This window comes from Muntiacus reevesi, chromosome 2, assembly GCF_963930625.1.
Source record: "Muntiacus reevesi chromosome 2, mMunRee1.1, whole genome shotgun sequence".
Taxonomy (NCBI): domain Eukaryota; kingdom Metazoa; phylum Chordata; class Mammalia; order Artiodactyla; family Cervidae; genus Muntiacus; species Muntiacus reevesi.
In genome coordinates this window covers 193,302,106-193,329,647 of record NC_089250.1, presented here as the reverse complement: position 1 = coordinate 193,329,647, position 27,542 = coordinate 193,302,106, and the positions used below count along the sequence as shown (strand labels likewise).

Genomic DNA, 27,542 nt, shown 5'->3' with positions numbered 1-27,542 from the left:
ACCAGGCTCCTCTGTCCATGGGATCCTCCAGGCAAGAACACTGGAGTGGGCTGCCATGCCCTTCTCCAGGGGATCTTCCCAACTGGGGATCAAAGCCCAGTCTCCTGCATTGCAGGCAGATTCTTTACCGTTTGAGCTACAGGGAAGCAAGCCCATGTGATCTTAGGCAACTAACTAATCCTCTCTGTGTCTGTTTCCTCACCTGCAAAACGGGGGTGGATAGTAGGTGGTGAGTTAGAAGGTTGTGAAAGCATAAATGGATTATTCTGCACAGAGTGTCTAGTGCGGGGCCTGACACCGCACAACGGCACAATGTGTGTGTCCCTGCTATTACTGGTGGCAGTGGGGATGGAGGTATCTCCGGGCATTACTGCTATTGCCGTTAACACTACTCCTGCTATTCACAGATGGTGCGCAGACAGAACAAGGCAGTTATTCGGGTCAACGTGACACCAAAGCCTTGGGTCCTCCTCCCAGCTGCCCCGCTGACCATGAATGTGACCTCAGACCAGCCAACGTCCCTCACTACATGCCCCTTTCCTCCATCCATAAAATGAGGACTTGGGTTAAATAACTGCAGGGTTTCCCAAACTTCGGAAAACTCCTTACCAATAATAGCATAATTTTTGCAATATCCATATACTGATTCTGTTACTGATATCTGATATTTTTAAACGACTCACTTGTACTTAACTTTTCAACCTAAAGAGAAAATTAGTATGATTCATTCTGCGTAATTTGTAAGTCTCCATTCAAAACACGTAACAAATAACAGAGGGTTTTGTTTTGTTTTTTTTTCATTGGGTGGAGGATGCCTGCAGAAGGCACATGCTGGGGTTCAGAGGATTCTTCTGAGTCAAGGTACACCAAAGATCACGGTCAAGAGGTCAGGCCGGGGGCTTGCCTTACCTCCTTCTCCGTTTCCGAATACTCCTTGAGTCTCTCCACGGCCACAATGTTGGTCTCCATCTCGGACGACATCCGAACGAGCCAGTTCAAGTATGCGGTGACCTGTGAGGGGAAGAGTCATCCGATCGGGCTTCTAGAGTGAACGTGAGTTGTTTTCTTCTCATGAAGACAGCACAAATTATGAAATGTTTCAGATAACGAAGGCCCAGAAGACAGCTACCTCAGATACGGTGGCCAAACCTGCTACTCTGCGTCTCTTATGCCAGCGCCACATTTCAAAATAACCCGCGGGGCTACACAAGCAATCAGAAAGGAAATGAGAAGGCATTTCCAATTAGATGATAGTTAAGAAAACACACTGCGTGGAAATTTGGGAGATGCAGCTAAAGCAGTGCCTCGAGGGAAATCGATAGTATCAAGTGCATTCTTCTGGGAGCTGGAGGCATCCTCTCAGGCCGTCAGGGATGCTCCTTGGCTGATGGGGGGTGCCCTGGGTGCCCGATTAATTTCTCCCCTGCTTCAGTCAGTCACTGGGCTCTAGACCTGCACCTCAGACTCCACGTGGCCCTCATCCCTTCCCCCCACGCCCACAGAGATTCAAAGCAAAGGCCCAAGCGCCTGACAACCGGCTCCCCAGCGAGAGAATTAGCAAAGTCCACCTGAGCGTGCCCGTGTCTTACCTGCAGGGAGTAGGACACCGAGAGGCCCACCAAGCCTGCACTGAGGCTGTGCCGGGAGATCACGGCGAACAGCGAGGCAAACAGGACGATGCAGTTGCCCACACACTCCAGCCGCACGGCCAGCCACCTGCGTGGACACAGGCGGAGGGGTGGGGGCACACACACGCCCAAGTCAGCTTCTCAGAGACTGGGTTTCTGCTCGAGGGTGGGGGTGGGGGAGCTGGGGGGCCACCCTGCTTGCTGAAATAATTCCCCGAGAGTTCCTGAGAGAGGCCTTGTTTGCCCAGTTCGTGGGACGTGGGGAAGAAGGGCCGAAGGGACACAATTTCAGGAATTCCTCATTGGTTTGGCAACCCCAGGGACTAAAAGAGAGTTCTCCAGAAGTGACCTTCCCAGGAAACTGAAACTCGCTTTCTTCAGAGCCAACCTTTTCTCACTGAAACCTTAAAATTACACCCATGCGTGCGTTTTTAAAAAAAGATGTCTCACAAACTTCTGAAATGCTAAGAAAAATCATCAACTCTAAGAGGCACCCTTGATTTAAAACAAATGTCTCTTGGCAGGAGGGGGAGGAGGGAGAGTGAGAAATAAACAATCCTTCTCAACACAGCCAAAGGGTCCCCAGACCTAGATCACTGCTGGTTTAGAAACATTAAAATGTATTATCTTTCCTTTAAAATATAGACAGATTTATAAGTTTAAAGCTAACTTTTGTAAGCTATCACACAGGAACGCTGTTTTTATGTTTGAAAATGTAAAGCATTCTAGAGAGGCAGTATTATCAATTTGTTTTTTCCCACCACATTCTTAAAGATCCATGTGACGGATCCTCGTGGTGTGAGTTATTCCCACAGAAACCCAGATTTCAACAAACTCCCTAAACAAACTCCGCAAGGGAACTGCAAGGTCTTTCCAGCAATGCCCCATATCTTCCCGTCTCAGGCTGAGATTTCACAGTGTGCAGTGGGTCACTGCCAGCGTGCTATGACTCGCCCCTGGAGTCTCCTCTCTCACATCTCAAAAAGTATCTTAGGATGCAAGCAAGTGAGGACGGGATGTTCTAGATTCAGTCAATAATTAGCCAACTTCTACTCCTTTCTCTTTCAAGCCCAATGCTATTCAACCATGCTTGATCCCCCAAAGGGCAATTTCACACGGTCTAACCTAATAGTATTACTAATAAAACTGCCTCCCACACTCATCACCCGGGGGCGGGGGTGAAGAGAAGCATGTGAGGAGAACACGCAGGAGCCGAGCCCGGGTCACCGACGGCCCTGCATCCCCAGGACCACGGCTGAAGGATGGCCCTGCGGTATTTCTGACCCAGAAGAGCTCTCCGCGCCTGCGCTTCAGTGGCCCCTGCGGCCACGTGCTGGCTGACCGCGTCCTTTCTGTTTCTAATGGTCCTTCCATCCTCTCCTCTCACCGAGTCCGAGCCTCCTTCCCGTGAGGCCGGCGCTGGGCCCCACGCCCCCCTCCGGGAGCCTCCCCCACAGCCCTGCACCCACCTGTTGGCCACGATGCTGGGGTAGTAGGCCTTCTGGTTCTCGTCCACCTTCAGGTCGCTCTGGCGGATGAAGCGCTCCTGCTCCTCAAAGGCGCGGATGACGCTGACGCCCAGCAAGGTCTCGTTGAAGTGGGAATAAACCGGGGAGCGGCTGACTGACTCGAGGCGCTTCAGCTGCCGGGAGGAGGCCACGTAGAACCTCTGGGGGAGAGAACAGAACTGGGGGTGGGCGAGGGGCCCCTCATCCCATCCTCCCAGGGCCGTGCTGGAGAACGTCTGGACCAAAGTCACCCCTTGGGGGCAGAATGCTGGACCGGGCTGCTTTCTCCTGAGGAATGGCAGGTGTACTGACTACAATAGTAACCAGGGCGGCAGCAGTGATGATAATAATAGCTCATGCTCCAGTGGAGCCCAGATCTCTGCTAGCTCAGCTGGTAAAGAATCCGCCTGCAATGCAGGAGACCCCAGTTCAATTCCTGGGTCAGGAAGATCCGCTGGAGAAGGGATAGGCTATCCACTCCAGTATTCTTGGGCTTTCCCTTGTGGCTCAGCTGGGAAAGAACCGCCTGCAATGCAGGAGACCTGGGTTTGATCCCTGGGTTGGGATGATCCCCTGGAGAAGGGAAAGGCTACCTGCTCCAGTATTTTGGCCTGGAGAATTCCACGGACTGTATAGTCCATGGGGTCGCAGAGTCAGACACGAGTGAGTGGCTCTCACTACACTGGATGTGGAGCCCAGCATCCCAGCACTGCTCTAAGCACCTTCACAGCCATCAGCTCTTTAATCTTCATCAAAAACCTATGAGGCGCTCATTCCTGTTTCACAATGAGTAAACTGAGGTCAACCTCTTCCCTAAGGCCATGTGGCTAGGAAGCGGCAGAGCTGGGATTTGAACACCAACAGTCCGGCCTCAAAGTGTTGACCTCAACATGGCATGGCCTCTCTGATGCCACTGACCCCGAGGGTTTATGGACCCCGCAGCGTTTCTTTAGGACAAGCAGACCTCAGCATAAACCCTGCCTCCGCCTGCCCCCATGGGCAGAGAACACGTCCACTCTACTCCTGCCCTAACCCGGGTGTTCAGCTGGTTAAGAGACAGAACAAGAGCCCACCGGGAGCGTTGAGGAACTGTGACCGACGCTGGACTGGTCATCTGAAGACCTCTGTTCTCCTGGCTGTTTCTGCATCTGTACAGAAGGACCCGAGGAGACCGAAGTTCCCTCTCCCGGACGTGCTGAAGACGGAACGTGTCTGCACTGGCCTCGTCAACAGCAGAGTCGGGCAAGTGAACACAGGCGCTCAGGGCCACGCCTCCTGCCTCCTGGGCTGTGCTGGGTGCCCTGGGCCATCTCAGGAGCAGAGACCTTCCATGGGGAACGCTGAACAGAGCGGGTGGCTCTTACGAGGACTTCAAACTTTTATCTGGATGCCAGCTCACATGGGAATTGGAACTACCTGTTGGGGAGCCCTTTGGGGGCCCCAGAAACTCTGAAAACTAACCCAGGGGTCACACCAACCCGGGCCACCTCAGATTGGGGGTTCTGCCAATCCCTGAATATGGTTGGACACCACCTGTCCTCTGGCGGCTCCCACTGAGCCTTGGGACGCACTCCGGACCCTGTGGTCTGGCTCAAGGACCCCGGCATCCTCTCCTGGGATCGCCTCCTTTCCTGGCTATCTTTCCTCCTGGGTGGAAACTGTTCTAAAACGTTTGACTTGCTCAACTTATTCCACTTGTCATGTCCTCTGGACTTTATTTCCTCTAAAAAGTGAAACTGAGACTTATTTTTGTTATGGAATAGCCTGATTTTTAAAAAAATAATTATTAGCTTTCCTTTTAAGCTCTATTCCTGGAGAGAATCCACCCTGTGGACTCACCTGATTCTTCCAGACACCAAGGAGCACCTGGTGCTCGTGAGTGAAAATGAATGTTCGACATACACCTGTCTTATGCTGGGCTTGGGCTGAGAGCCAAGACACTAAGGCAAGTTTCAGGGAACTTTCACAGATGCCATGCAATTCCGGGAGCAGAAACGACTTATCCCAACAACCTGGAAGCCCCGACAGAATTCCACATCACCTTACCTCTTACATTCCTTTTCCTAAAAATGAATTGCAAACACTAATATATCAGTTCAGTTGAGTTGCTCAGTCACGTCCAACTCTTTGCGACCCCATGGACTGTAGCACACCAGGCTTCCCTGTCCATCACGAACTCCTGAAGCTTACTCAAACTCATGTCTATTGAGTCGGCGATGCCATCCAACCATCTCATTCTCTGTTGTCCCCTCCTCCTCCTGCCTTCAATCTTTCCCAGCATCAGGGTCTTTTCCAATGAGTCAGTTCTTTGCACCAGGTGGCCAAAGTACTAGAGTTTCAGCTTCAGCATCAGTCCTTCCAACGAATATTTAGGACTGATTTCCTTTAGGACTGACTGGTTGGATCTCCTTGCAGTCCAAGGGATTCTCAAGGGCCTCTTCCAACACCACAGTTCAAAAGCATCAATTCTGCGGTGCTCAGCTTTCCTTATAGTCCAACTCTCACATCGATATATGACTACTGGAAAAACCATAGCTCTGACTAGATGGACCTTTGTCAGCAAAGTAATGTCTCTGCTTTTTAATATGCTGTTTAGGTTGGTCACAGCTTTTCTTCTATATTTGAAAGTGAAAGTTGCTCAGTTGTGTCCGACTCTTTGCGACCCCATGGACTATATAGTCCCTGGAATTCTCCAGGCCAGAATACTGGAGTGGGTAGCCTTTCCCTTCTCCAGAGGATCTTCCCAACCCAGGGATTGAACCCAGGTCTCCCACACTGCAGGCAGATTCTTTACCAGCTAAGCCACAAGGTAAGCCCAAGAATACTGGAGTGGGTAGCCTATCCCTTCTCCAAGGGATCTTCCCGACCCAGGAATCAAACCGGGGTCTCCTGCATTGCAGGTGGATTCTTTACCAACTGAGCTATGAGGGAAGCCCTCTTCTATATTAGTGTATATTAATTATTAATGTAGTATTAATATAGTGTAATTATATAGTATATATAATATACAATTAGTGTATATTAGACATACACTAATGTATATCCATTTAAAATCTTTTTCAAGTGATATAGATAAGATGATTAGAAAACCATTACATTAAGTCCATGATCCCTGAGATACACACTACTCAGATTTCAGTGTATAATGTTTTAATTCTTTTCCAGAGAGAGAGAAAGAACACCTATCCTTATACACATATACCCTTAAAAGCCACTTTTTGAGGTGCAACTTACTTCCACTGGAAAGTGCACTAAATCTTTACAGCCTGGTGAACTTAACGTTTATCTACACCTGTATATGCACCACCAGACCAGAATCTAGGAAACTGCCTCGTGTTCTCTCATAGTCAATTCCCCGTAGAGCCACTATTCTGACTTCTATTTCATCGCTCTTGCCTGTTCTTCAACTTCATAAAAACAGAATCACACAAATGTACTCTTTTGTGTCTGGCTTATTCTGATCAATAGAGGTCTCTGAGACTCATCCTCCTTGTGTGTATTAGTAGCTCATTCCTCTCTACTGCTAGGTCACGTCTTTTGTATAAATACACCATGATGTATGTATCTATCCGCCTGTGACTGACAGTTGAGGTAATTATGAATCAAAATGCTAAGCACATTCTAGCCTATTTGTTTCTGTGATACAGTCTCTTGATTCTTTTTCAAAAAAATGTTTATTTATCTGGCTGTGCCAAGTCCTAGTTGAGGCACGAGGGCTCTTCGATCTTTGCTGTGGCATGTGGATCTCTGGTTGCACCATTCAAACTGTTAGTTGTTTTATGTGGGATCTAGTTCCCCAGCCAGGGATGGAAATCAGGCCACCTGTATTGGGAGCTCAGAATCTTAGCGGCTGAACCAGCAAGGAAGTCCCTCTCTTGGCACACACAGTGAGACTGCTGAGTTAAAGGAAATCAACCCTGAAGATTCACTGGAAGGACTGATGCTGAAGCTCTAATACTTTGGCCACTGGATGCAAAGAATCAACTCACTGGGAAAGGCCCTGATGCTGGGAAAGATTGAGGGCAGGAGGAGAAGGGGGTGACAGAAGATGAGATAGCCAGATAGTATCAGTGACTCAATAGACATGAGTTTGAGCAAGCTCCGGGAGATGGTGGGGAGGAAGGAAGCCTGGCATGCTGTAGTCCAAGGGGTCACAAAGAGTTGGACACGACGTAGCCACTGAACAACAACAATACATAGTTAAAAGCTACGAAAAAAATTCTCCTATAATCTCTTTCTAAGGATTCGTAAGGCAATGTTTTCATTTTTCTACCTCCATTTCCAGTCCTGCCCACGCACATTACGCATTCTGTCTTAGTTATAATGACAGTGTGCCGACAGCATGGGCCTTTGGCTAACTTCTTTCCCTTTGTTGTTTAAAAATAAAATTGTTGGTGCTTCAACAGTGTGTTCCCAGTTCTCCTGTTAAAGAGATGTTAACAGTCCATTAGCACATTACCCATGGTGTGCTCAAGGCCCTGCTACCGGCAGGTAGATATCTGAGCTGCCTCGAACGTCACACTGGGCCTCCTCTTTTGTTCTTTTGAATTGGGTCCTCCAGGAAAAGCTCCAGCCGGGGTAAGAACACGGCTAACATTTCTGGTAAATGCAGCTGGAGGACTTTCCACAAAAGCTGGCATCGATATAAAGAGAACATAGAAAGGGTCTGGGAACTGGACGTGCTCTGATTCCATCTTTGTTCACACTCACCAATGCCAGGCCACAGCGTGGACGCCAAGCCACGGCGTGGGAGGGTGTGGTGTCTGGCTGACCCGGCCAAAGCCTCAAGAAACCCACACCAACAGGCCACACACAGTGCAGTGTGAGTACAGAGCACCCCCTGGTTTCTTACTTTTATTTTATGCAGCAGTTGTTAGGTTCCCATCTAAACAGCAGTCTCCTGTTAGCACGTATGCTGCAGCTTAAAAAAATATTTTTACTAATATACATGTATTTGATGACTTTGAATTTAAACACTTGCAATCAGCATGAGCAAGGTAAAAAAGGTGTCCTTTTCAGGGGCAGGAAAACACAGTCACAGTTACCAGCTTAAACTGTGGAATCAAATGTGAGCTCACAGTCCCAGTTCTGCCCCTGGACCTCAACATGCTGATCTGTTAACTGGACGCACCACAGTGAAGCTGACGCAGTCATCAAATGCTCACTTACTCTGTTCCCCTTTCTGGAGCTTATTTGTGATGGCTGGAGCTCCAGTAGCCATCTGGGACCATGAAACCAACTTAAGAATGGAAGGCAAAGATGACAGAAACACACACACAAAAAACCCTCAAAACAAAACAGTGAAGGAGTCTAAAGCTACCAAACTCATCAAGCTGTCATATGTGTGTGTGCGTGCTAAGTCAACCCAATCGTGTCTGATTCTGTGCTACCCTACGGACTGTAGCCCACCAGTTTCCTCTGTTCATGGGATCCTCCAGGCAAGAACACTGGAATGAGTTGCCATGCCCTCCGCCAGGGGATCTTCCCAACCCAGGACTTCCCAACCCGCATCCTTATGTCTCCTGCATTGGGAGGTGGATTCTTGACCACTAGAGCCACCTGGGAAGCCCTGAATAGCATACCTCTAAACTTCTATTATGGCTTCCTTGGTGGCACAGATAGTACAGAATCTGCCTGCAATGCAGGTGACCCAGGTTCAATCCCTGGGTTGGGAAAATCCCCTGGAGAAGGGAATGACAACCCACTCCAGTATACTTGTCTGGAGAATTCCATGGACAGAGGAGCCTGGTGGGCTACAGTCCATGGGGTCACAAAGAGTCAGACAAGACTGAGCAACTCACACTTCCACATTCACTTTCAGATCTCTATTACAGGGGAAAAAATATCAAAGCTGTTATTATTCATGTTTCCATTATCTGCCTATGACCTAAAGAATTTCATACTTAGAGAAAGTTTAACAATAAAGATGACTTCGTGGCTATAGCTTATTTCCTTTTAAAACTTTCAGCTTAAAAAAACCCTTATTATTAGGAAAAAAGGATGTTTGGTTATTGCAAGCTGAAAACCATCAACTTAGGTATTCAAAACCAACAAAAACAAACCTTAACCCTCCTCTAAGACATCCTCCATAGTCTCATGCTGGGGAAGCTTAAATGGTCCCCATTTAAGTTAAAAGTAAAGTAAAAAGTTTAAACCATTTAAACTTAAGCTGTTCTCACGGGATGGCAACACAGAGCAGAGCTCGTCCTGGACCCCAGGACCCACCTCTTACCTGCACGAAGAAGTAGATGAGGCCCAGGGGCGGGATGATGACGGCAGCCATGGGCGTGGCTAGCAGGATGATGATGCAGGCACCGATGACGTTGAACAGGGAGCCCATGAACATCTTGATGACCTGTGGGATCATCGAGTCCACCGTGTCCAGCTCCTTGGAGAAGCGGTTCACCAGGTTCCCGCTGGGGGTCCGCTCGAAGAAGCTTATGGGCGACCGGAGGACGTTATGCAGCAGGTCCAGGTGCAGGCGGCGGGAGGCCAAGATGCCCCCGATGGACACCGCCATGGAGTAGCCGAACACCGAGATACCTACAAACACTCTCACGTCAAACTCCACCGCGGGAGAGGGACCAAGCGGGGCCAGGGGCGAGGGGCTGTGTGACCATGTGGACAAAGCAGCCTGGACTCCCAGCTTCTAATAACAACAAGAATGGTGGCAACTATTACCCAGCACATACTGTGTACAAAACTCACCGTGTCTTTTACGTGCATCTAACCCTTATGAGGGCCCTGCATATGTTCTATTAGTACCCATGTTACAGGTATGGAAGAATACTGGAGTCGGTAGCCTTTTCCTCCTCCAGGGGAATCTCACCAACCCAGAGATCAAACCCTGGTCTCCCACATTGCAGGCGGATTCTTCACCAGCTGAGCCACAAGGGAAGCCCAACTAAAGCTCAGGTGGGCGAATCCCTTCGCCCTCCAGAAGAGGGTGGGCTTGGAGCCACACTGCCTTGCTCAATGCCAGCTCTGCCATGAATAAGCTGTGTGACTTTGGGCAACTTACTGAACGCTTCTGGGCCTCAGTTTCTGCATCTCTAAAGCAAAGAAAAATGAGCTCCTACCTCACGTGACTGCTGCAAAAGTAAAATAAAACACCTTAAAGGGTTTACAACAGAACCAGACACCAAGTAAGTGCTGAGTAAACGTTAGCTATTACTGGTAATGCTGCTGTGTCTGGGGGTCTTTGTGGGACCACAGGAAGGGTATACACAGGATTTCTCAGCGTCCGCACTGTTAACCTCTGGGGCTGGATCATCCTCCGTTGTGGAGGCCGCGCTGGGCACTGCAGGATGTTTAGCGACATTCCCGGCCTCTAGGTCCCAGCAGCACCTGCCCCCACGGGGAAGTTGTGACAACTCCAAGTATCTCTGGATATGACTAAACTCTGTAAGCATCTCTAGACGTGAGGGTAGCATTGCTTGCGTTACGAACCACAAGTAGAAACTAATTCCCACTTTTGGGCAGAAGGCAAGAGTCCACAAATAGGACTTCACAGAGACTCCATCACCCTGCTAGAACAATGAGGGACAAGGGTCCTTGGTCACCTATTTCTCAACTTAACTCATCTGTAAAATAGGCACGTTGGAGCTCCCTTCCCCTCTGTCTCCTAGAGCCACATGAAACAGCACATTAAAAAATCGTTCATTCTGCAAATATCTGAGTGTCTATTATGTGACAGTTACTGTGTGTTTGGCTTGGTTTGTGGGTCTAACAAAACCCTGACAAGTTGGGGGACCTGATTCTATAACAAGAAATGGAAGTGGCTCCAAGTGCCAAGAGCAGGTGAGGGGCAAGGCAGGCTCACCTTGTGAAATGCCCAGGGCTCCATAGACACTCAGCCGGACTTGCGTGTGCTCCTGGGTCCCGTTGACGATGGGGTCATCCGTCCAGAGACTGAGCCAATAGTTAGAGGCCAGGGAAGCCACGTGGTTACACAGGAAAAGGAAGATGCTCAGAAAGGAGATGAAAAGCCCAATCGCCTTCATATAGTCCCAGTACACGGACAGCTTGACCTGGGACCAGGAGAAAAAGCATCTTACAGAACACACCCACCAGCCATGCCTACCCAAGTCAGGAGCCTCAACAGACCCTGTGCAGTCCAGCGACCCCACCTATGCTCATGCCTACGATCCTCTTCCCCTTTAGTTACTTGGCAAAGAAATCAGCAGAAGCAAAGCCAAGGTTTCTGCCCTCATGGAACTTCCAGTTGAGCAGTGAGACAGGTTTTCATCAGATAAATGCCCAGATAAATGCATAATCCCAGAGAAGGGCTGGAAGTGGTACATGATTCCACGGGACTATAAAACTGGGTATCCTGACCCAATCCAGGGTGGAGAAGAATCATAGGAGGTTTTCTGTAAGGGAGGGATATCAAAGAATTAACCAGGTGAAAATGGGAAAGAAAAAAAAAAAAAAAAAAAGGCATTCCAGGCATAGGGACCAACATGTGCAAAGGCCCTGAGGTAGAAGGGACGGAGAAAGGAGGCAAGGATAGCTGGCGTGTGGTAAGGCTGGAGAACAGGGAGCGGCTGGACCACACAGGACCCGAGAGATCCTGTTCAGGATTAAGTTTTACTCCAGGACTATCAGGAAGGAAGAGTTTGAAGATAATGGGAAGATGGGATACGTTGCCTAGCAACCATGACCAAGTGTCACATCCACTCCCTCCACCCTCAGTCCTCTGAACACGCCACTGGCTTCCAATCACTTGGCCCTTGCTCAACCTATTTCCCAGCTCCACGGAGTGACAGTCGGGGGCCTCTTTCACTCCAGTGTCTCCTGTGGAGCCCAGCGTGGGGGCCGTGTAATCACATGCGGTCACTCAAAGGGCAGCTGCACACCACGGAGGGGTGAAGTGTGCTCTGGGTCAGCCTGACACCCAACCTGCTCTGTGTGGATTCAGCAAACTCTGGGAATCTTTCCCTGTGTGTGCTCTCTGTCGTATCAGGCTGTTCATGAGGGTGGACGAAACGGGATTAGTGCCCTCATAAAAGGGATCCCTCACCCTTCTGTCCTATGAGGACACTGTGAGGGGATGGCCATTTATGAACCAGGGAGCTCTCTCACCAGACACTGAATCTGCTGGTGCCATGATCCTGGACTTGCCAACATCCAGAATTATGAGCAATAAATAAATGTATGTTGTTTCTAAGCCACCTATACCATGGTCTTGTTATAGCAGCCCAAAGGGACTAAGAGAGGTATTAAAAACAAAGCCCCAGCTGAGACCTTCTCACTGATAAACAGGCACATCTCAGACACTTGGAGGCTTGGTTCCAGACTACTGCAAAAAAATCGAATATCCCGGTAAACTGAGTCACATGAATTTTCTGGTTTCCTAGTGCATATAAAAGCTATATTTATGCTCTACTGAAGTCTATTAAGTGTGCAGTAGCACTATGACTAGAAAAACAATGCACACACCTTAATTAAATATTTGGTTGCTAAAAAGTGCTAATCATAATTTGGGTCTTTGGTGAGTTGTAGTAGTAACGTCAAAGATCACAAATATTATACTGTTAACATAGTATAACAATAACAAGTATATTTTATACAATAACAAACTATAACAATGATAAAGTTTGAAATATTCCAAGAACTACCAAAATGTGGCAGAGACCCAACGTGAGCAAATGCTGCTGGAAAAATGGCACTGATGTTCAACACAAGATTGCCACAAACCTTCAGTTTGTAAAAAACACAGCATTTGTGAAGTGCAACAAAGCCAAGTGCCATAAAACAAGATCTGCCTGTAATAAGGGCAAAAATACAAAATAAAAAGAAGTGAAAAACAATCTTTTCCGATGACACAATTAATGTTCCTCAGGGCTGCGTCTGTGATGACCTGACACCCACCCACACACAGCTGACCCCCGTGAGGCTGGAGCCTGGATTGAAGGCATTGCGTCATCTACGGCTACCGAGGCCCCAGCTGCTCAAAGGAGGCAGCCATCAGGAAGGCAGAGGCTACAGGTGACCACCCTGGAGTCTGAGAGTTGGGTTCACACCCCAGCTCTGCTGCTTACCAGCCGTGACCTGTGGCAAGTCACCTTGGCCCTCCACCCTGGTTTCTAGCGCTTAAAACGGGATTTTTTTTAAGTCTCCTGGGGAGGAAGACGTGAGTCAAGATGACCACAGCACCCCAACCAGAGCCCAGCTCCCACAGACACACAGCAACCTGACCATGTCCTCACCTGCCCCGTCTGAGCCTTGTCTGCCTCCACGAGCTTCCAGGTATCCTCCGTGGGCCTGGACTTCTGCAGCTCGGCGGTGCTGGTGTGGTGCCGGCTCACATCCCCGCCGTAGGAGGAGGAGCTGCTGAGCTGCCTGGGGAACAGGACACATGGGTGTCCCCCAGATGAAGGCCCTGGGCAGGGTTGGTGGCCTCCCCCCAAGCACTAGGCCTCGTTCAACTCTTCTGATTTTACAGAGAAGACCCATAGAGGGGATGGGTCTGGCCCCAGGGTTCCATGGGAGAACTATTCCTTTAGGCAGATTTTATTCAAAAAGCATCTCCCTTCCTCCCCCACCCTGTGCTCATCAGCTTTAGGCGGATCATGACAGATCATCACCCAGAGAGCTTTCCTCCCTGGGGAGATGTGTGCTTGAGGGACGACGTGGGGTGTGTGTGTTCATATGTGTGTGCGTGTGTATACATGCATGTGCACACAGCTCAGATTCACATGAACAAAGGGATGGGGTACAACTTCCACTTTGTAGTCAACTCTACTGCCTTCTTTGTCTGTCTGCCCTGATGTGGTGAGCGTGGAGGTGGGAGAGGCCCAGGGGAGGGCTGGGGGCGGAGGGGTCCTCCAGGATGAGGGCAGTTAGGGACTGAGGAACCGAGTCCTGCCAGCAGCCTCGTGCATTTGGAAGTGGATCCTTCCCCAGACGAGCCTTCAGTTGAGACCCCAGCCTGGCTGATGCCTTGGTTACAGCTTTTGAGAGACCCTGAGCAGTGGAGCCAGCTTGGCTGTGCCCAGACACCCCGACCCATAGGAACTGAGATGACAGACCACTAGGCTTGTGATCACTTGTTATGCAGCAACAGAAAAATGAATACCCAGTGTGCTGTGCGTTTCTGCTCGGTCCACCCACGGTGTGCTAGTGCAAGCGCCCCGTGGTCACCCGCTCCGACATCCCAGGACGGCCTGCAGGCGCCTGCCCCATCTCAGCTAATCCTTACCTTAAGCTGGCTGCCTGCACAGACCAGGGCAGTGCCCCCTCAGCCCCCGCATGCTCCAGGCGAGGCACTGTTAAGAGTGCTTCACACACACACACACACACGCCGCGCTCACACCCTGACTGCTGCCCCAGTAGAGAAGGAAGAGTGTCATGTACGACACACAGCTGGGCCCAGGAGGGGACTGCGAGCAGGGTTCTGAGGGACACAGGTGCTCAGGCTAATTTTCTTCCACGCCCGTGTCTGTCAAATCCCCCCACTGCAAAAGAAGTAACCCCAGGCAGCTCCAGCTCACCTAAATAATAACTGAGCGGCATTTACTGAGCGCTGGAGGCAGGAGGCACTGTTCTAAGTGACCACATGCCGTATCACAGAGGCCTTCCTACAATCCTGCACGGCAGGGGCGCCAAAGGCCCTATTCGACAATGGAGGAAACCAAGGCACAGACAGGTCAACACCCCTCCTCCAAATACCCCATGATCTGACCAAAAGCAACCTTCTTTAAAGCACCAAAGCATAAAACTTAGGAGCACTGGCTCAGGGGCTGAACTCGGGTTCAAATAGCCAAGCTTCGCTTCTCTCTGGCTGTATGGCCTGTGGACAGCTCTCAGTCTGCCTACCTGTAAAATGGGAAGACGAGAGAAACGACCTCCAGGTTTATGGACTATACAGGACTTGGCACTGCACCTGGCTCCTAATGGCACATAAAACGCAGCTGCTATTGTTACTGTGACTATTTTGAATTGGCTGCTGGTTCTTACAGCCTCAACATTCCAGGCCCCGCTGAGTGACTTGAGCAAAGAGCCACGCCATGTAGGGAGCTTGAGTGTCAGAAGCACAGACGGATGGTTAAAACCAACCGTGAGGCCTGCGTGAGCCATGCCCCCTGGCAGGAGCACAACGAGGCTTCCCCTTTGGGCCTCTGCTCTCTGGGAAGTGAGGTTCCGCCAGGATTTGGGGTTGGGGGCAGGGGAAGCAGAAGCTAAATGCCTTATTTTGGCAGTGAGCCTTGCTGCGGACACCCTGTTCCTCCTCCCTCACAACTGGCAGGGGGAGACACGTGGTGCTGGGAGAATCCACAGGGTCCCCCAGCCAGCTTCGCCTCACCTCTGCATTTGCTTCCCTGCAGTGTCCGTCACCAGCATGCCGTTCTCCATCTGTTTCACTTCCTTCCCTGGACCACCGACGCCTGCTAAGCCTGGCGGAAAGGAGGAGGGGGCGGACGGTGATTTGAAAGGCTGGACACTAACACCTGTCACCATGTGGGGAGATGGCAGATAACCTGGCCGCCAGGAGGCTCAGAAAGCAAGACCTGCTTTGCAGCGGCCACAGACAGGCTCCCTGGCTGGCCAGCTCTCTCAGGGACAGGGACAGTGTTTTGCAACCATCTCAAGAGCCCTGAGCAAGTGCCCTGTGCCAGCAGCAACCAGGAAAATCCAGTTCTGCTGATGGTCTCCTGGCTGTGTGCAGCCTGGCTCATGGAGTCAGGACACAAATGAACCACGCAGGGGAAAGGACACGCTCTTCTGGTCCCCAAGCATCAGTGAAACCCCAAATAAGTAACAACCCCTTATGGACAAGGGCATCAGACACTGGAGTCCCGGGCGCCCCCAGCCAAGGGGGCTGACATTTATTCAGTGACAGCCGCTGTGTTCTGCTGAAATACATTATCTCCTTTAATCTTCTGACAAGTCAGGGATATGTTTATTACCACCCACTCTGCACTGACTTCCTCACTCTTTGGTGCCGGGAGACAGAGAGCAGGAGAGAGAACATAACGTAGGACTCCGAAGGGCTGACCCCGGAGGAGGATGCAGGAGAGAAGTTACGAAAGGGTATGAATACACAGCCAGCAGTGAACCTGCGAACATGCTGATGTGACAAGAATTAAAGCAGAATCCAGATAGATTCTCTCAGGCAACAGCCATGGGAAGCGACAGAGGATGGCAAGGAAACAGGGCTGGGGGTCGTTCCTGGGCTGATGGGGGAGCTCTGAGCCGGTGATTCTCAATCTTGGCCGTGTGTGAATCATCCGGGGATGCCCTGGGGCCGGCCCTGGTCCCTGCACTGACTCTGCCAGGGAGGCCGGCCCCACGCTGCGAGCAGTCAGGGGGCTGAGATGTGTTGGACGTGCTCGTTCACCTCCTAGCTGTGTGAACTGGGGAGGCAATGACCCTCTCTGAGCCTCACTTTCCACATCTGCAGAATGGAAAGAACAGCAGCACCAGCCCCATGAGCGGGAGGAAGAAATGAGGCTGTGCTTGGTGAATGGAAGATGAGGTTGTGGTGCGTACTGTTATCAGCATTGTTAAACCTGTCCCATAGATAATTCTGGGACACATCCATGACTGAGAATCACTGTTTAAATGTTTCCTTTAAAATCAGCATCTCTTTTAATTGGGGGAAAAAAAAAAACCTAAAACAAACGAAAAAGAAGAGTGGTAACAGGCAGGACTTCCCATGCAGCGGCCTGCAGACAGCACACACACACATGCATAGCACTGGGGCCCAAGCCTGGCCTCGACTGTGTTCCGCTGTGCAGGGTGGGGGTGATTTACAACACTCCAAGAGACCCCCATCTTGCAGCAGGTACTTCAGAGAGCTCCCTGTCCTGCCTGGCTGCCCAGGCGCCCTCTGGAAACCTCAGCCTTCCCTCCCCACACCTGCTTCACATGCAGTGCAGGTCCCCACAGTGGCCTCCATGGTGGTCTCTTCATTGAAACCCTATTAGCGCATTGGCGATACACCAACTGGGACAGGTGGAAAAACTTCGTCTGCAAGGGCGGGACCATGAGTCCCAGGAGGAGAATGGAAATGTGTGCGTTACATCGTCCTGTTCTTTGCAGGGGATTTGCCCCCTTCCCCAGTCTCCCAGACCTGTCTCCCAGGATGCCCAGGCTTCCCAGCCAAGGGGGAACCTACCCAAGGTCAGCCCTCAGGACCCCTCCCCCAGAGGACGTTAAGTGGTGGCCCCACAAGGACCAAAGACCTGTACAGCTGCCCTGTCCCCAAAGGAGTCTCAGGTCCAGAGCTCCCAACGCCCGAGTCTTGACCATCCGCTTTTGCCTTTGATTTCTGCTCTCCCCCTTTGTTTTCCGCTCTCTGCCTTTGATTTCCTTTTGCTACTTGGTATCTTTCTGGTAAATACCCTTGTTTAAGTGGCTAAAATCAGCTTCAGTCGCTGTCAAAAGGGGGCTTTGGTGTGGACCCTCAGCCACACACTGCTGGCTCTGGAAGGCAGGAGGCATGGGTCTGCTCTGGGGCCAGTTCATGCCTTTCTGTCCCTAGAGGGAGGCCGGGCAGCCTTTCCTACTCAAGTTCTTCTAGAAGACATGCCACCTCTGGGCACCCCTGACAGCTGCAGTTACTCCATGAGGGGCTCAATCACCCTGTGCTTGGGTCTTAATCATGCTCAGGAGGTGTGGGTGGGATCGTAATAACCATCCCATGCATCTTCCACTTACTGGGTGCCAGGCATCTCACAACCAGGATCTCTTTCAAGGCTCGCTGGCCGTGGTCATCGGACCTGCGACAGTACAGCTTAGCCAAGGCCACTCAGTTGACCAGTAAGGGATGGGGAGATTCGATCTGTATCCCCAAGTAACAATCACAAAGCTGGCACACAGTAGGTGCCCAACAGATGCTGGATGAATGATGGAAAGGGATGGAAATGCAGACGTTCAAGGGCCCCTCCCCAGGCATGCAGCAGCAGGACAAGTCATGTGCAGCCTCGCGCTGCAGGCACAGCCAACTGCAACCCGCTGTCACTGACCTTCCTCCTCATCCAGCACGTTGGTGCCTAGGAATTCACAAGACCCAAGAAAGTGTTAAGAACCAAGGCAAAAGAACTCTCCCCGTGAGACCCCCATTTAAATGCCCACAGAGGGTGGATGAGTGTTTTTCCTTAAAGGTGAGGGGAAAGGACAGCTAAGGGACCTGTTGCATTTGTGCCTCGGCTTCCCCGTCCCACATGATGTGGGTGTATCCCTGCCAAGCACCCTACTGCCTGGGGCTGGCTCCCTTTTCTAAAAGCTGTGAGTGTTCAAACATAAGGAAAGCTAGAAAAATGCAGACTGACCTTCTGTCTTCACTCCTGTTTTCCAGGCAGCAGAGGGAGAGAGAGAGAAAGTATTCCAGTGTGAAGGGCAGGCATGCCAGCCAGGAGGTGGCACAGGCCCCGTGCCAGTCCAGTCTTTGCTTCTTCAAGGGCACAAGCACCTTGCTCTGAGCCAGTTGCACGTGGACAGAAGGGGGGAGGGGAGGTGACTCGGTGCGGATATCACCTTGGACCTTCCCAGGCTAGGTCAGGGACCCATCTCAGGGTCCTTCCAGCTCCCCAGGCTTGCCTCCCTCACACATTTAGCACCATGATGCCCTTGATTATTTAGTGTTTGTCTCCCCCATCAGACTGTGAGCTCTTGAGATAGCATTCCGAGGTCTTATCTACCACTCTATTCCTAGCACTTTGTGCATCTGATGGCCATGTGGGGTTGCACAGGATGTGCACTGCACAATCCACAGGGCACCATTCCACATGGTAGCTCAAGCACCAGATGTCCCCGTGGCACACAACAGAGAAGCAGATGGACAGATTAACAAATGAATGACCACATGAACAAGCAGAGACGACCTTCCAATGCCGGAAGAGGCACCGTATCAGACACGGTGATGCCATGTCATAGCCCAAATCCACAAAGCTGGTTTCTAAACCAGCCCTGAGAGAAAGGTGTAAAATCAGCTCACAGTTGTTCCCAATCTGGGGAATATACACAGCTGTGTTAATGTCCAACCATTACGCAGGACATGCCTTAAATGATAAAGATGTAACTCATTCGTTCACTTATTTAACACATTTCCTAAGTATCTATGATGTGTCAGGCACTGTTCTCAGTCTTGGGGACACAGAGGTGACCAAAAGCCATCACGAAGCTTGAATTCCAAGGGAGAGAAAGAGATAATAAAGTAGTAGATTCAGAATTTACCATGAGGCAGTGTTAAATGCTACAGAGAAACAACCAGGTAAGGAGAAAATATGAATGATGCGGGGGTGGGGGAGTTGGGAGAGGGCGGATCTTGTAAAATAATTCAAAAGCAAAGACATAAGACTTATAACCCAATGGCTCTCCCTTGAGGGCTTCCGAGCACCAGGTACGGGGTTGTGATGCTGGTAACCAAGCATCTCCCGGCCCTTGAGCCACACAAGCGCTGCCCAGGCCGTGTGTTCGGCCAGCCACTCATCCTCAAGGCTGGCACCTCTCAGCCTCACTGTTTATTCTCAAGAAGGTGCTGGAACTCTGCCTGGGCAAGGGCCAGCAGGCAAGCTTCCCCCTTGAGGGAAGAATTCAAGTCACTGCTTTATAGTCAACGCCTGGTTTTTGACCAAAAACGGAATCAACTGGCTACATCACCCAGCCTGAGCCTCCCGCCTCGGCCCTGCAAGTTCTTCAGACTCAAAAGGGGAAGAAACACGGACCCTGAGGACAGAGGGGAGGAATGTGCTGTCTGTCTGACCAGCTCTCCAGCGGCTGTTTGGTGCTTATGCCTGACTTTTGCAGCAAGAGGAGGCACCTGGGACCTGGTGTTAAGGAACAAAAAAGAGGGACAGGAAAACCGGCGGTGAAAACGCACCCTAGGAAAAAGGTCCTAAATCAGAAAAACAGGTGGGAAACAGGCCAAATGCCAGGGCAGCTCCCCTCGTGGCGGTGGGAGAGCTGGAGGACGTTCTTTTGCTGGTTCTTGGAGCTTTTCTACTGTTTGCCATGGTCTATAAGCGGCAAATATTGATTTTATAATCAGGTTAAAAAAAAAGTTCAGCAAAAATCTGGAAAAGGGGGGGAAAAGACTGAGTGACGAGGTTGAAAGAATAAGACTGGGATAAGGTTTCGAAAAGCGGTCATGTCACTGGAGTCAAGGTCTTTCTCCCCAAGATAACAAGGATGGAACCTGGGCAGAGAGAAGTCAAAGCAGAGTGGCTTCCACACCCTCGGCACCACTGACATCGTGGGGGGTGATTCTATGCTCGGGGCGGGGGGGGGGGGGGGCAGGGCGGAGGGGGCTACCCCGTGCATGGCAGAGTGTTTAGCAGCATCCTTGGTCTCTCCTGACAAGATGCCAGGGGTGCCCCCCTCCCTTGTCGTGACGACCAAACACGCCTGCAGACATTGCCAAGTGTCCCCAGGAGGCACAAATGTTCTGTTTGAAAACTGCCATTCTAGGTTTTAGGTTCCTAATGGTCACCAGAGTAAATAAAAATGTTCTATACCTTCCAGGTACAAAGGTTAATGAACCACTTTGTCAATCTCTTTGCCAACAAACAAAAAGTCTCCTAGAAACAGGATAAGGCATATTCCCAGGGAGGAAGTCAGTCGCCCCCCACCACTCCAAGCCTAGCTCCCGTTCTCCATCTGAGGCAGACAGAATTCCCCCAAACCAAACACACGCCCTCCAGCCTGGGTGTCCTGCAAAAGACATGATTAATCCAACACGGAAACAAAAGTTTCCCTTTAGAAGGAGCCAAAAATGTGTTTCAGACAAATCCAAGGTCACTGGCACTGGCTACAGCTGAGCGAGGCTGGACCCTGATGCCACGCCTTATCGTCAGGGTCCCTCCAGAGAGGCAAAAAGAGGGGCGGGGGAGAGGAGAGCATTTGATTTGAGACCCACAGTCAGAGGACCTTTGTGACCTGCCCAGCAGGGGGCTGAGTGGGTAAACTGGGGAAATGACCTCAGAGCGGTGCAAGGGCACCGGATGGTAATTTCACCACCAAATTAAGTGCTGACGTGCACACACAAAAAATTTTTTTATTGGCAGCAACCCATGTTCTGCATAATCTGCTTTGGATATGCGTGTGGCTGGGGATGAAAAGAAGGGGAAAAAAATCCCTTCTGAGGCCAACAGGGTGTAAGGACGGTCCCTGCTCACCTGGATAGAATGGGGAGAAGAGAGAGAATTCGTTCTGGGGAAAAGGGTTGAGATAAATCCACGGAGGGTTCTTTTTGCCTAAATGTAGCCCACCAAACAGGTGGGTGAAACACAGTTATCTCAAAATTGCCACCATGTTTCGTGTGACCTTGGCTTGACTTGGGCTAAGAGACAATCCGAGAAAGAAGACTCTGCAGCAAGACGAGAGTTGGTTAGATTTATAGCAGAACTTTCCGACCACAGGAGCATAGACATGTGGAAACTCATTCGACTGGGAGTTTAAATGCTAAAAGGGAAAAAAAAAAAATGCTAAGAGGGAGAGTCGGCTATCTCACACTGGCAAAAGAAAATACGTTTCTTTTAAAACCTCTAGGGTTCACAGTAGCATTATTCCTAATAGTCCAAAACTGACAGCTCGAATGCCGTGAGCTGATGAATGGATAAATAAAATGTGGTGTGTCTACACAATGGAATATGATTCAACAATCAGAAGAAATGAAGTGCTGCTGCAAGCTTCCATAGACGGATCTCGGAAACATCATGCTAAGTGAGAGAAGCCAGTCACAAAAGGATTCTGTTCATACAGAAATGGTCAGAGTAAGACAAATCTATACAGAAAGTAGATTTGTGTGGTGATCACTGTGACATATAGAAATATCAAATCACTATACCATGCACAACTAACACAGTGTTGTAGGTAAATTATGCTTTAAAAACAAAATAGAAACAAAGATCAGGTTTGTAGTCACCAGAGATGGTGGGGGGAGCAAGAATTGGATGAAGGTAGTCAAGACGCACTAACTCCCAGTTATAAAATAAATAATTGCTAGAAATATAATGCACATGATTAATATAACCAAAACTGCCTAGTAATTACTAAGAGCTCTCATCACAGGAAAAAAAATTCTTTTTCTATTTCTTTACTTTTGCATTTATATGAAATGATGGATGTACACTAAACTTATTGTGGTCACATTTCAGGACGCACTAAGTCAAATCACATGCCTCAGACTTACACAGTGCTCTTTGTAAATTACAAATCAGAAGAAATCACAACTCAAAAATCAGAAGAAAAAAAGAGCAGATTAAGTGGCTGCCTAGGACTTGGAGGGCGGGGAGGAAATGGGGAGTGACTGCCAATGGATGTGAGGCTTCCTCGAGGGGGTGAGACTGTTCTGAAATTCATCTTGGTGATGGCTGCACAAATCAAATATTGGAGTATTTTTAAAACTCACTGAATCATATGATGTGTGAATTATATCTCAATAAAGGACTTATTAAAAAACCACTAGGGAACTTCTCTGGTGGTCCAGTGGTTAACACTTTGCCTTCTAATGCTAGGGGCACAGGTTCGATCCCTGCTTGGGAGCCAAGATCCCACATGCCTTGGGGCCAAAAAACCAAAACAGGAAACAGAAGCAACACTGTAACAGATTCAATCAAGAGTTTAGAAAAAGGGCTCACATTAAGGAAAAAAATAAAAAGAAAAACCTCAAACCAGGAGGATCCAGCAAACTCTCAGGCAGAGGAATGAAGCTGCGCATTCTTGCTGTGGGCCCTCCCCTCTCTGACATTCATCGGTTTCCCAGCTGCACTGAGAACAAACCCCAAACTCCTCACGCTGAAAGACCCGGACGGTAGCCCCCTCGCCAGCCCCGTCTCCCAACCCCTTGCCCACCAAGGTGCGGCCACACTGGCCTCTTCCCTGTTCCCTGAAGAGACTGAGCTCATGCCAGGCTGAGGCCTGTGCCGTTACCCGTGTCAGGACGCTGCTCCCACAGAGGGAACCCTGACCACGCTGCCTGCGGGGCCTGAACCCCCAAACTCTCCAGCCCAATACCCGACGTGCTCTCCTCACAGCACTTAATGCTGCACAAACCACTTCCACTGGCTGACTCTGAGCTCCGTGAGGGCAGGACTTGCCTGCATCTGCTCACTTCTGTCTCCCCCAAATCTAGAACGCTACTAGTTTAAGGTCTAAACTACGTCCCCCACCAACTAAATTCATACGTTGAAGTTCTGACCTCCAGAACCTAGGAACGTAACCGCGTGTGGAGCCGTGGTCTCTGTGGATCCAAGTGTCCACAGGCGCTCCTGAGCACGGACCCTAATCCTATATAACTGGCTCCTCACAAGAAGGGGAGATCTGGAGACAGACACACACAGGAAGAACACCGTGTGAAGACAAAGGCAGAGCTGGCCTATGCTCCTGCAAGCCAAGGAGTGCCGGAGTGCCAGCAAACCACGAGACGCCGGGGGACAGGCATGGGACCCCCCCCGGCCCTCAGAAGAAGGCTGCCACCTTGATCTCAGACGTCCAGTCTCCAGAACTGTGAGACAACACACTCCCGCTGTTCAAGCTAGTGGGACCCTCGTTACAGGAGCCCCAGGAGAACAACGCAAGTGCTTAACACACAGCTGAGTGCCCAGTGAACACCAAGTAATGACTAAATCAGTGAATGGTAAATAGCTTTCTTAGTGCTCAGGCGCATTCACAGAGACAGAGAGTCGCCTGTCCCTGGCACATGAGGGACAAGACCCCGTTTTTTTTAGTCTTTTAGCCACACCACTTGACAAGTGGGATCTTAGTTTCCCCATCGGGGTCTGAACCTGAGCCCCCTGTAGTGGAAGCACAGAGTCCTAACCACTGGAGCGCCGGGGAAATCCCAGGACGAGCTTCTTTTAAGCCTCAGTTTCCTCACCAGTGGACTGGGCACCACCATCTTCCCTCCTCCATGAGAAGCTGTGAGGAGGAGTGAGTGAGTCAAGGAGATGACCCCTGTCGGGGACAGAAGCCCTGGTAAGCAGTCAACAATCACTCACTGATGTGTGTGTCTTCACATCACAGACACCCCGATGACAACTCTGCCCATGAGAGTTGTGCAATGGGGCGAACTGCAGCCTCAACTCGGGGCGGGGGGGGGGCCGACAGCCTATCTGAGAGCTGCCTGGGGACTGAGCATGTAACGAACACGCCCCAGGGCCCAGGGAGTCTGTAATTAGTTCCTGGAAGAGGGAGATCACAGCAGGACAGGCGATCTCGCTTTGGTTCCACTCTTTTTAGCAACAGCTGATGCCAAAGCAGAAAAGGCATCAGATGACTTCTTTCCTCTCTGTGGTAAGGCAGGTCAAGGCTCCTGGTGGCGGGGGGGAGCACCAGCAGAGGATCCGTTCCAGATGCCCATCTGACATAAACACAGGGCAGCCCACAGAGACTGCGACCGATTCCCTGAATTTCAAACCAACTAAAGGAAAGAATGGGGCTTCCCTGGTGGCTCAATCAGTAAAGAAACTGTCTGCAATGCAGGAGACCTGGGTTCAATCCCTGGATAGGAAAGATCCCCTGGAGTAGGAAATGGCAACCCAGTCCAGTATTCTTGCCTGGAGAATCCCATGGATAGAGGAGCCTGGTGGGCTACAGTCCATGAGCTTGCAAAGTCAGGCACGACCGAGTGACTAACACGCATACACATAATGAGAGAACAGGATTCTTAGACGCCTCACCCTGTTTGCTTCAAATAAAGACAGGGTGAGGCCCCAGCCCAGAATTCAGAGCATGCTCTCGGGAGGACAGAGCAGGTGTGGTGGCTGGGAAGCGGGCAGGTCTACCTGGACCTGGCAGATGCCACATGCGTGGGGTATTGGGGAGCACTCTTCCTAAGAAAAGTAATAGCAGCAGCTGTCACTGGCACCGTGCCAAAGGCTCCAGTAATCTAGCACACTCAGGCGCCAGAAGGTCGGGTCTGTTGCTTCACTGCTTCATCAGGAATGGCCAGACATCACACAGCTGGAAAGAGCAGCAGCTGAGACTGGAACTCAGCTCCTGCCAACCTCCAACCTGCAGGCTCAGCCACCAGGTGTGACCTCACGGCCCGTGTCACTGCCTCAATGGGCATGAAAGTGAGCACACTCCGGGAGACAGCAAGGGACAGGGCAGCCCGGGGTGCTGCAGTCCGCAGGGTGGCAAGGAGTCGGCTACGACTGAGCAACTGACCAACATGGTGAACCTGCCACTGGCTTCTCACAGCCTCTTGGGAGCCAGGAGGCCTGTAATTATCACCACCTCCATTTTCGCCATGAAACCCCGCAACTCCACAGGCCCAGAGATATACTGCCTGAAAGGACTGTGACTTGTGTTCAGTTCTGCGGACCCGGCTCTCTAAAGTATTGGGACTCCCTCTCAGTTCAGTCCTGAAAGTCCTTCCAGATGGTTCCTGAGAGGGTCTGGCCCAGACCCCCACCTGATGCCCTCCTGAGCTTCCAGGGCGGCTGGGGGGAACTTTCAGGGGAGACCTGGGGCCGACCGGGCACCACCCTCACTCAAGGCCCGCGCAACCCTACCGTCGTCGGCCTGGCCCTGCTCCTGCTCGGCGCTGGCGTAGGTGCGCAGGAACTCGGCGAAGGCGCCGTCCCGAGCCAGCAGCTCCTGGTAGGAGCCCATCTCGGAGATCTTGCCGCCACTCATGACGATGATGAAGTCCATCTGGGGCAGGTAGCTGATGCCGTGCGTGACCAGGAGCCGCGTCTGCAGGGAGAGCGGAGACACAGCCGCACTAGCGCATGCGCGCAAGAGGGAATTTTGTCCGCCCCCCGCCCCCCACACACACCTGTACATGAGCCTGGGATGCAGGCACACAGAAGCATTGCAACCTGCAGGCCGGGAGCTGGGGGGTGGGGGGGGGGGCAGGAGTGAGGGAAAACAGCGATCCGTGCTCCAGATTCTAGGGTCCCGCCCGACATGAGTAAAACGCTGTGTGCTGTGTTGTGAGCCCGTGGAAGCAAACGGGGAAGGATACTGAGATGGGGGCGGGTTGCAATTTTAATAAGGGTGGTGGGGGAAGTTGTTTTTGAACAAAAATCTGGAGGAGATGCAGGGAAGGAACCATCCGTGTGTAGATGAATAAAAGAGTGACACTCCTGCAAAAAAATGTGCATGCTGTGAATTAAGTTTTTCAAATTTCCCCACCCCTAAAAGACTACCGTGTTTGTACCTGGGTATCTATTTTATCTAACTGAAAGTCTGGGAGGATGTGCATCAAACCGTTTACACAAGTTGGCAAACTTTTTCTTAAACAGCCAAATGGTAAACATTTTCAGCTTTATGGGCCCTCTGGTCATACACAAGACATAAACAGATGGGCTGGCCATGATCCAATAAAGCTTTATTTATGGAAGCGGATATGTAACTTTAATACAATTTTCCTATGTCACAAAATATTTGTCTTCAGAATTTTTTTCCAACCACTTAAAAATGTAAAGACCATTCTTGGCTGGTGAGCTGCCTACAAAACAGGCGCCTGCGGGCTGGATTCGCTGGCCCCTGCTTTCCAGAGCAGCTAGGGCTGCAGGATGAGGAAGAATTGTTTTTTTCAAACTTTACATATACTCTCTGATTTTGTTACTATGGGCACGTATTTCTTTCACAACCAAAACAGGTTTTTAATATTTAAAAATTAAACAGAATTCTTATGGGGTGAAGGGGAATGCTTACTACAGATTAAGTGGCATGATGTTTATTATATATATACATATATATATGCATGATGTGATAATCCTATTAAAAAGTTTACATAGAACTTCCCCGGTGGTCCAGTGGTTAAGCATCCACCTGCCAGAACAGGGGACACGGGTTTGATTCCTGGTCTGGGAAGTTCCCACATGCGAGGAGCAACTAAGCCCCTATGCCACTAATGAACTCTTGCACCCCAGAGTCTGTGTTCCACAAGAGCAGCCACCACAATGAGAAGCAGGCACATGGAAACTAGACAGTTAGCCAGCCAGCTCCACGCCCTCCCCAACAACTAAAGAAAGTCTGTGGGCAACAAGGAAGACCCAGTGCAGCCAAAAATAACAAAGAAAAAAAGCTTATATACACAACAAAAAGACTTGAAAGAAATACAAAAATCTCTACGCGGTGGGATGATGCATAATTGTTTTTCTCCTTCGTGGTTTTCTGAATTTGCTACATTTTTTCCCATGGGCATATCTTATTTTTTAATGGGAGAGGCGGAAGAAGAGCCTCTGTAACTCCCCTAAACAAACAAATTTCAAAAAGAATAAAAGAGGAAAGGAACCATTTCCTGTCATGTTAAGGTGTGGTGGCCGTTTTCCTGCTCAAACATCTGTCCCTCAGCCCACGGCCACTTCAGCAGGGAAAGGAGAGCTGGCTCCTTGGGGACAGGGGATGATGGTGGGGGGTGGGGTGGGGTGGGGTGTGGGGGGGGGACTTCCCTCGGCAACACCACCCCTATTGTTTAAGCAGAAAGAAAGGCTTCTTTCTGCCT

General features: G+C 50.5%; 1 protein-coding gene across 2 annotated transcripts in view; it reads right to left on the bottom strand.

Annotated features, from left to right (window-relative positions):
- ABCC1 (ATP binding cassette subfamily C member 1 (ABCC1 blood group)) overlaps positions 1-27,542 on the bottom strand; it is a 149,296-nt gene that overhangs the window by 8,542 nt on the left and 113,212 nt on the right. Inside the window, exons 19-27 of one of the 2 annotated variants that reach the window (XM_065924403.1) lie at positions 25,600-25,783; positions 18,109-18,135; positions 15,444-15,534; positions 13,348-13,480; positions 10,959-11,166; positions 9,369-9,679; positions 3,098-3,297; positions 1,590-1,716; positions 910-1,011 (exon numbers count right to left, since the gene is read on the bottom strand). In XM_065924403.1, coding sequence (XP_065780475.1) covers positions 910-1,011; positions 1,590-1,716; positions 3,098-3,297; positions 9,369-9,679; positions 10,959-11,166; positions 13,348-13,480; positions 15,444-15,534; positions 18,109-18,135; positions 25,600-25,783 — 1,383 coding nt within the window. The remainder of the gene's footprint in view (positions 1-909; positions 1,012-1,589; positions 1,717-3,097; positions 3,298-9,368; positions 9,680-10,958; positions 11,167-13,347; positions 13,481-15,443; positions 15,535-18,108; positions 18,136-25,599; positions 25,784-27,542) is intronic. The other variant, XM_065924405.1, reaches the window with a different exon arrangement.